The sequence below is a fragment of the Ursus maritimus genome, unplaced genomic scaffold (genome assembly GCF_017311325.1).
Source record: "Ursus maritimus isolate PB19 unplaced genomic scaffold, ASM1731132v1 scaffold_11, whole genome shotgun sequence".
Taxonomy (NCBI): domain Eukaryota; kingdom Metazoa; phylum Chordata; class Mammalia; order Carnivora; family Ursidae; genus Ursus; species Ursus maritimus.
This window is the reverse complement of record NW_024423453.1, coordinates 20602906-20612645: the sequence shown is the minus strand read 5'-3', so window position 1 is coordinate 20612645 and position 9740 is coordinate 20602906. Positions and strand designations below refer to the sequence as shown.

Sequence of the window (9740 nt, the reverse complement as noted above, 5' to 3'; positions counted from 1 at the left end):
GAAATGAATAAATCTTTAAAAAAAATATATTTTTCTTAGTCAATGTGGGGAATGATAAGAGATTTCCTAACATTAAACCACTCTTGTATCCTTGGGATAAAACTAATCTGATAACATATTTTTAATATATTTACAAATTTAGTTTGCTAGTATTTAGAAATTTTGTAATTTGTTGCATTTATGTGCATGATTGGGTTTAGGCAAGTAATTTTATTCCTCATACCATCCATTTCTGGCATGGTATATCAAGAGTACACTGTGAAACTGGTTTTATAAAAGGAATTAGGAAGTGTCCTTAATTTCTGAAGTTTAAAAGGTCTCATTTCTAGGATATTTGTAAGACATTCTGGTCTTGGTTTACCTTTTATGGGTAAATTTTTAACTCAAAGTTGATTTGATGATTATGTTTCTTCCTTCATCAATTTTGCTAGAGGCTTTTTAAAAAATTATTTTCGGATAGAGGTTTTGATTTTGTTGATCCTTTATTCCACTTGCTATTAATTTTTCCTCTTATTCTTTCATTCTAATTTCTTTAGGTTTATTTTGCTATTGTCTTTCTCCTTTACTAGGATGATTAGGGTCATTACATTTTTAATCTTCATTTTCAGTGTATGCATTGAAGCATAGAAACTTTTGTTTTTTTTTAAAGATTGTATTTATTTATTTGGGGGGGGTAGAGGGATAGGGAGAGAATACCAAGCAGGCTCCATGCTCAGCGTGGAGCCCAACCTGGGGCTTGACCTCACAACCCTGACATCATGCCCTGAGCTGAAACTGAGAGTCGGATGCTCAACTGACTGAGCTACCCAGGTGCCCTGAAACATGAACTTCTAAAATAGTACTCTAGTTGCACATTACCCTTTTTTTTTTTTTTTTAAGATTTTATTTGTCAGAGAGAGCGAGTGAGCACAAGCAGGGGGAGCAGCAGGCAGAGAAAGAAGCAGGCTCCCTGCTGAGCAAGAAGCCCAATGCAGGGCTCAATTCCAGGACCCTGGGATCATGACCTGAGCTGAAGGCAGATGCTTAACTGACTGAGCCACCCAGGAGTCCCGTTATCAAGTCTTACATGCAGCTTTCATTTATTTAAATATTGCTGAACACTTACGTGCATTCTTGTGTATTGCAATGAGAAATATAGATCTTAAATCCAAAAGAGGTGCATTTGCAATTTAAGATGAAAAATATCTCAAAAGTATGTAAGAAGTTTATATTGTCATTCCATTAGAAGTATTTTCTAATTCTTAACATGCTTTGATGTTTCATGAAGTTAATTTTTTCAACTCAAGCATATGTGTGTAAGAATTTCTTTTGGGCTGTCTTCACAGGTTACTTCTAGTCTTATTGTGCTATTGTCTGAAAATCTGTATAATGGTCTTTGATGTTTGTTGAGATCTGCTTTGTGGTTTACTGATATTTTTATAAATATTCTATGTATACTTAAAGTTTTACCTAACTGTTGAGTGACAGTTTATGTAAGTCTATTAGATCTAGCTTTTAAAATTCTATTCTTTTAATTACTTATTACCTACTATTAGTTATCAGAGATACCTTGGGCCTAAATTTCTCTTTGTAACTGTCAATTGCTTTATAGATTTCAAAGCTTGAGTTTTTATTCCTGGTGAATTGCTCCATTTATCATTATTAAAGCTCACTTTTTATCCCAACACTTACTTTTTTCACCTTAAAGTCAATTTTATTTAATAGTTTCACAATTTCATTTGACTGGCATTTTCTTATTCTATCAATTTAAACTATTACATCAGTGTGTTTAAGAATTATCTTTGTAAAAACCACATAGTTTTTAAACTGGCAAGTTTATGGTATTTACATTTACTGTAACTACTGACATTTGGATTCCTATTTTGTGTGATTTGTTCTTTGCTTCTCTGCCTTCAACGTGGGTTTCTTAACTACAAATTATTTCCTTCCTACTTACTTAACTTTTAATTTAACCTACGCCTTGCTAGCGCTAAAACAGTACCCAAATCCTTTCAGGTTTACACTGCTTTTTACCATCCCAGTGAACTTAAATAGGAAACCAAATGTAGTCATTCAGCAGTGCTAGTCCACTAGTTCAAACTGCCTCCCTCCATTTGCAGGGTAGGTGAACCACCTTGAAACTTTTTTTCCTTACACTTAAAAAGGGAGTATTTTTAAGGACAAAGTATTGGGAGGTACTTATAATCAACAGACATTCCTTCTTCACCTCTGAAAGGCTATGTCTTTCCTGTTTAATTACTAGTGACTTAGGTTTTAAAACAAACAAGCAAAACAAACCTAAATCCTATCCAATTCTCCCCAATTCAGGACAAGATGAATAGGAATGAAGTGCCAATTGTTAAGTCTTCTAGACTTAACAAGTATTTATTTGCATTGCATTAGACAGTCTAAAGTACATGGGGGTATAAACATTTTTCTAGACAAAGCATCCATTAGCCTTTGATTCTTTTATGTCTTTCTGTCCCTAGAAGATTAAGCACCAAATGCTCTAATCTAGACCAGGGGACCTTAATCATTTTCTTATCCCAACACCCTAAACCACTTGATACATTTTTGTCAAGAACAGCAATTCTCAAGCAGGAGCTATTATGAGACTCACTGGGGCATGGATCTCCTCCATACCTACCGAAAATGTCTAAAGTCTTCAAATTCATTTATTCCTAAGTTTTCTCTTCCCGTATATAAAGCTAAATTATTCTCTAACACATTCAACATTAGCAAACTATTTTAGTTTTCAGAATCAATAGCATCTGAAGTTTTGAAAAATTTGCCCATTTAAGACCCTCATCAACAAGCAAATTTTTATAAATGTTTCTGAAGACTTGTCCACAAACTACCATCAAGTCAGTGAAGTTCAATATGTGAAAATTAAACCTCAGGTGTGCAAAATGCATGGTTCAAGGAGTAAGTAGTATACATTTATTCTAATTACATGACTTGACAATGTGCACTGTCATCCAAAAATTAATTGCATTATCAATTGCTATTTGTTCACTAGTATGAAGATGTCAATTTACATACATCATATGTTTTATATACTTTGATCCTGCCATATGTAAACATTTTTTAAGGACCTTTGTGAACCAAAATTGTATGCCAAATATATATTCCTGGAATGTTACCAACATAACATCATAAGCCATTCTCATGTTGGCTCACTGAAGCTGAGGATCTATTACGTGCAAAAATCAGTTGATTATTTTTATAGACACATCATACTTGGTTAGGATTTTATGCATTGCACTGGTTACTCTTTGTATTGAAAACAAACTGGGAAATTAAGAAATCAAATGTCGTAGTTTTCTTAAAAAAAAAAATTAGCTAGTAGGAACTAAACTGCCAGAAATTGTTTTACACTAATGACTAGAGTCAGAGTCACCACATACAGAAATTATTTTAATAATGGTTGAAGAAAAGAAAAAATGACTTGGATGCCATATTGTTAGAACTAAAACAATTTGATAATTTCATTAAAAAACTGCTTCTATATACTGTAGTATTAAACAATGGCTTCATCCTACCAAGTATAAAAGGTAACCACTTTTAATGTGAGTCTCCTTCCAAAACACTAAGCCATAAAATTTTATTTCAGGGACAAAAATACAACACTTCAAAGCATTACCTTGCATGCATTACGTTGATTTCCCTATCTCTAATTACATTTTAACATCTTATTCTGGATGGGTCCGTATGATTTCAAGAGGATTCTACTCAAGGTCTTGGAAGCAAAAAATTTAGGAAATTCCAAAAAAACAAGAAAGCTGTACAGCACATGTATGTAAATCAGAAAGCAACAAACAATGGAAGGGGGCTAACCCTTTAACAACTATTTTGAATTTCTGAACCTTGTTATTTTGTTACATTGATACTTGTATTAAAAATAAGGAATGCTGGGTTTCTTAATACACAATAATTCACAAAATTGACCTCTTTTGGTCCAGAACTACTTAAAAGTATTCTACTTGAAAGTATTCTAAGGCCAAAACATGAAAAATTTAGAAGCCATTATTAAATTTTAGAGATATTATATATGGAAACTTATAACACGGTTTTTCAAATATGAAGAGTCAAAACATTCTTCACAGTAAGATTTGGTATTTAAAGGGGACAAACGTAATAAAATTTGCTATCAAAGTGACGGGATAGCAGAGAAACTATTTTTAAAAATCCATGAAATAAAAGACCTAAAGAATAATCTAAAATAAAAAAACAAAATATGCTTGAGAAAAATAGGATTATTTAAGAGCCTAGAACTGGATGAGAGGATAAATAAAACAAGATTAACCAGAAACTATAAGATCATTTCCATCTATATACACTATAAAAGTAAAACATACTGAATTTCACTTATCTCTGTACAGGATGGGTTATTTTTAGGTATCAATTTACTTCCTTAATTAATCACCCTGTGACTTAGAACATGACAGTACAGATTCCCAAACAAAGATTATACTGTTTTTATTATGGTTATGGATTTTGACCTGCTTGACAAGAGTCAAATGTTCATGATTCAATTACTAGTTTTTTTCTTTGATTTGAATGTTCCAAGTCATTTAATAATGTATTTTAATAGATATGCTTTTTCTTTTAGTTCCTACTCTAATGATATGCTAGAGATATGCTTAGGGATCTGGAAGATGAAAGAACGATTACCACCTAATAGGTACTTGACCACTGCCAGAGACATTTGAGTTTTCTTCTTCTAAGCAGTTTCACTTTAATATTCTAAGAATTCCAGGTGCCCTTTTTTTGTGTGAAACAAATACCTTTGAATTTAGCAAGAAAAAAATTTAGACATCTGTTTGATAAACCCAAAGCTCTTTTCTTAGGAAACATAGGACTATATGGAAGAACATTAATTTTAGTAAATTTTTAAATTAGAGATGTGGAAGCAAAACAGCTCAAGTTTTTTGTTTGGTTAAGAGTTTTGGTCTTTTTTCTGTAGTAAATTTTTGTTACTTTTTTATCAAAAGAAAAAATTATATGCTTCCTGGAAACTTTTAAAATGATAAAACTTTGGATTAAATAAGATCTTGACAAAAAAACAAAATGTAATGGTAAACCTGCTTTTTCTTTCTTGATCAAAAAGTCTGTCTTCTGAAATTGACTGCTTTAAGAAGATTAGCTTGCTAAATGGCAGTTACAAACCACTGCAGAGTGAGAGGGTAATAAAGTATTAGAACCACACTTTACAAGCATTCCTACTACCTATGTCGTTCGAAAAGTTATCGGCGGCTCACTTAAATCAGTGCCATCAGATTTTAAATACTGATAACATTAAGGTGTGCCTATCACTAATTTTGCAGGATCAAATATCACAAAGCCAAATTCCACTTAAAACTTCCAAAGTTTAACCACAAAATAACATTTACCTTAGAATTTAAGTTTCTGGTTGTAAAATTCTAAAAGGCAAGAAAAGTGAAGTTATAGTTTTCTTGTCATTTAAGAATCACTGCTATGATATGTAAGATCAATGCCAGGGTTTCAGTTGTTGAAACATCAGCTATTAAAAAAAAATCCTAATGGGAAGGTTTATAGGTTTATTATTACAACTCAAATTTATGAAAATGGAGAAATGGTTCTATCTATTTTGGTTCAAACTGAAGTCAGCTAATTGGATTACTGTATTTGAATGCCTATTGTCTTTAAATATTGATAATTTCTCCAAACAGTTCAAGATGTGCTAACTTGGATAAAATGCTTTAACGCTTTTCATGATATTGAAAATTGAGCCCCAAAATTCACTTTAATATAGACTTCTACCTAGGAAATCATCATAAATATACTAAAAATTGACCAAGAAACTCTAAGAAATCTTTATTTCTTCTTAATAAAAGTCTAATTAATTATACTCTTTTTAACTGAGATGATCTGTTTATACCAAAAGCCCAAATCTTTGGTGTGCTGTTTCTAGTTGTTTTAAAACTTAAGAATTCTGTATACTGTTAAGGAATTGAAACATCACAAACTTTCTTATATTATTTAAGCAATCTTTGTTTTTATAATCACAGTATGATTGTCTATCAGGAGTTGGATTCTGAAACCAAGTAATTTATACTTTTCCAAAGTGTACTAATCTATATTTATTAATCATCCTAGATATTTTCTATATACTTAGTTCATATTTGCTTATTATAGGAAAACATGCTAATTTTCTATGTCTTTTAAAATAACTTCTAAAATAGTGGCCTTTTATTTTGAAAAAATTTTTGTCTAGTACTGCATATACTGCAATGCAGATTAAAATTAAAGTGAACCATGCCTTCTACCCAAAACTGTATTAAGGAGAATGTATTTTCCTTTAACAACATATTCAATAAATAACCACATCATAAGGTTAAAGGGCTTTTGAAAATATCATTTAAGTTGAATGAGTAGGAAAAGTATACATATTATCTTTGGATGTATTTAACTTATTAAGTGAAGTGTTATATAACTGCAAGAATTGGAATGTTATATATCTGACTAAAACACAGAGCTACATCAATTGAAGAGAAGGAAGAGAAAATATCAGGTACAATTAGACAATTCAGATGCAGACAGGGCTATTTCTTCATTTGTTTGCAAGAAGTTATGCAGCTATAGCTCCTAACGAAGTGGTGGTGATTTTCTTATTAACTCAAGAAAAAGCTATCAACTCCCTAACGTGTACTGTTGAAATATTCGTTCCAAACTTTGATGCTCTTCCTGAAATGAACCTATATATTCAACCTAGAAAGGAAAAGTAACTGATTCTTTAAAGAAAAAAAAAAAGTACTTCATTACTAATGGATATAATTAGTTCACTTTTAGAGTATTAAGACAAGGATAAGTTTAAAGACTAGAAGACATTAAAAATATATTGGGTCTATATGATTTTTAATGCAAAAAAGGGACATCTCCCTCAAAAAGGATGAATAAAAATCCCTGCAAAATGCACTGCTTCATACTCTCCCCTTTCAGTGCAGACTACATTGTAGAAACAAAATCTCTCATAAGAGAACTATTTGTGAGAAATAATGACTATCCCTAAAGATATTCAACTCTCAATTTTTACTACTTAAGCAAAGTCCCTATTAATTGTTCTTAATATAAAGGTTTAGCTTTGGGGAAAAGTAAGCCTTTCAAAATTTTAATTTAGGTTAATCTAGTTGATTGGCATGAAACACAAGTGCCCACGGCATTGTCTATGCTTCTTGTAGGTTTGTAAAGTCATTTCAGTCTGCTCCCATACTTAAATAGTTTCAAGCCTCTGGAAGGAACTGAACAATGTGAACAGTCTGGTGATGAAGCACAGATTAAGTCCTTAAAATATCTTAATTTCACAGTCCTTTGTCCCATATAATATATATAAGAAGCACCAAAACTGGAGCCAAGATCTGAACAGGTAATGTAACAGCAGGAACTATAATTTAATCACATCATATCATATTACACTTATGTAACATTCTATATTTTGCCTGTTGATATGTAACATAGTTAAGTTTATTACAAGCATTATTTCCTAAGACTTACGGTAGAAGTACTTCTTTTCAAGTATTACCGCTTATTTAATAGTGTTTATCTATTTCTTAACATTAAGTAAATCAGTGATAAATGTATATAATGCGATACACATTGTGCCATTTCTCCCTACCCTGTGTTAACAAAATCAATTAAGAAAACCAAAACAACTATTAAAACTGAAACAAGGCTATCAACATCACAGATGCATGTCTGAGTAGGTCAACAGCATTTCCCCCTTAACATGAAGGTATTTCATCAAAAATGCTTCTTATCTTTAGGCTAGTATTACTTTAGCAGCAGCTGGTCTTCAGGACAAGTAGATCAGAAGTTTCAAGCGAAAATGACACTGAATTACTCTGAGAAAACATCAATCCACGTTAGTAATACACGATGCAAACTGCTGGTGTCACCATAACATAAAAATTGTGTTTTCCCTTTCAACATGTGATTTATTTCATTTATGTGATGACAACACTTTGGAGTTCTCATGGCACACCAATGAGATTATCTGTTTTAATATTTAAATTATAACTACAATAACTAGAAAAAAAGTCAGTGCCTCAGGTGGCTTTAAACCACATCAATTTCAATGTTTTTCAAAACGATGATGCAATTAAATCTATGCTTCTGCAACAATAGTGCAATACAGTATCCTCTCCTGAATACAGGAGCTGAGGTTTATCCAAGTAGAAGCTTTAAATAAGGTAGATTGTTGCCAAATACGTATCAGTCTTGCATGTTTGACAGAACATGTATTAGGAAAGCTATAACTGACTTGTAAATCTATACTCAGCTAAAGCTTCACATAAGCAGCAATGGAAACGAACAGAGGTGCACTCAATATAAAACACTTTTCAAAACTACTCCAAAAAACAAATGACAAAAAGTGGTTAAGAACAACTGAACATATGTTGTGTGTACCACATGTAAAAGGAAGAATGGACCTTGTGGTTGCTTGCACTGTTTGAATTATGTGAAGGTAAAATGAAGACTTAGTCCACTTCCATCTCTCCAGAAGATTTAGTATGCTGGGAGCTGTCTTTTGTTGTATCTGGTTTAGTTTCAGTCCCACTCTGTCCGTCCATTGGTCCATTGTGTTCATTATTAGCTTTTGCTTTGTCTTCAGCAACCTCTACTTTTGGTTTGGGCTTGTAAATGATAGGGTTACAGAAACTATCCAGTTCCTAAAGACATGAAGAAAAGTGATTATATTAAAAATACTACAGAACAAGTTACCATTAACTTTATAAATTTCCACATTAACATGACATTCCTGAATTTATGTTAGCTCAGTTAGATAACCAAGTTGCTTCAAATACTTCAATGAGGCATTTACTACGGGGTTAGTGCATGTTAACATTGACAAGGAACTCTTCAATCTCTAATAAATTCTTTCTATCTAATCTTCCTAAAAACTGGTTCCTCATAATTTAAGTATGGTTTTCTTAGGCAGAAATAATTTTTAATTCATTCCTTTAAATTATGCCTAATGCTCTCAGAATTATGTCAAATAACACCTATTTCATAAATAGATATTTACATGAAAACAGCTTTAATAAGTGGAATTGTAGAACTATGTTGAAGGAAAAATAAGTCATGAATGTAAATGCAACTTAATAATAATTTGAAGTAAGTACAAGGCATTTTCTCTATCTTTGCTTATTTCTTTTTAACACAGAAATAAAAGGCCATTAAAATCTTTCAACACCAGTGTCACAGAGATTGGGATAGGGATGGAAAGATAGGGAGTTAACATCCTGGGGGAAACTGCTCTTACCACACTACATCTCATCTAATTAGGAGTAAATTATTATGGCTTCTTTGCAAAACTTTCTCAAAGGAAAAATACTTTGCTTTGATTTAAAAAATACCTGTTTTTGTTAAAAAAAAAAACAACAACCTTGAAAACATACTGAACTAGATATGAAAAAAAAAAGCACCTGAAATTCCATCTTCTACAGATTAACACGAACATTTTGGCGAACATCCTTCTAGATGTATGTTCATGCATACAAACAGATCTATGAAGATCCTTGCTAATTTATTCTGTAATCTTTCCTTTTTCACTCAATATGTTGTACACATCTATCTAAATAGATCTCTATATCTAAAATTATGTAATGATTGCAAAGTGTTATACGGATGCTTCAATTTATCTAGTTTCTTACTGCTAGGTATTTGTTTCTTCCAATTTTTTGCTCATTAACAACCAATGGTATTTATGTGCCTATACCTGTGCAATGATCAATTTAGGA

At 31.8% G+C, this 9740-nt stretch overlaps 1 protein-coding gene across 1 annotated transcript in view; it reads right to left on the bottom strand.

Annotated features, from left to right (window-relative positions):
- Positions 1-2891: 2891 nt before the first annotated feature.
- HSPA4L (heat shock protein family A (Hsp70) member 4 like) overlaps positions 2892-9740 on the bottom strand; it is a 51869-nt gene continuing 45020 nt past the window's right edge. Inside the window, exon 19 of the mRNA XM_040626293.1 lies at positions 2892-8669. Within this exon, the coding sequence (XP_040482227.1) occupies positions 8478-8669 (192 nt within the window). The 3' untranslated portion in view covers positions 2892-8477. The remainder of the gene's footprint in view (positions 8670-9740) is intronic.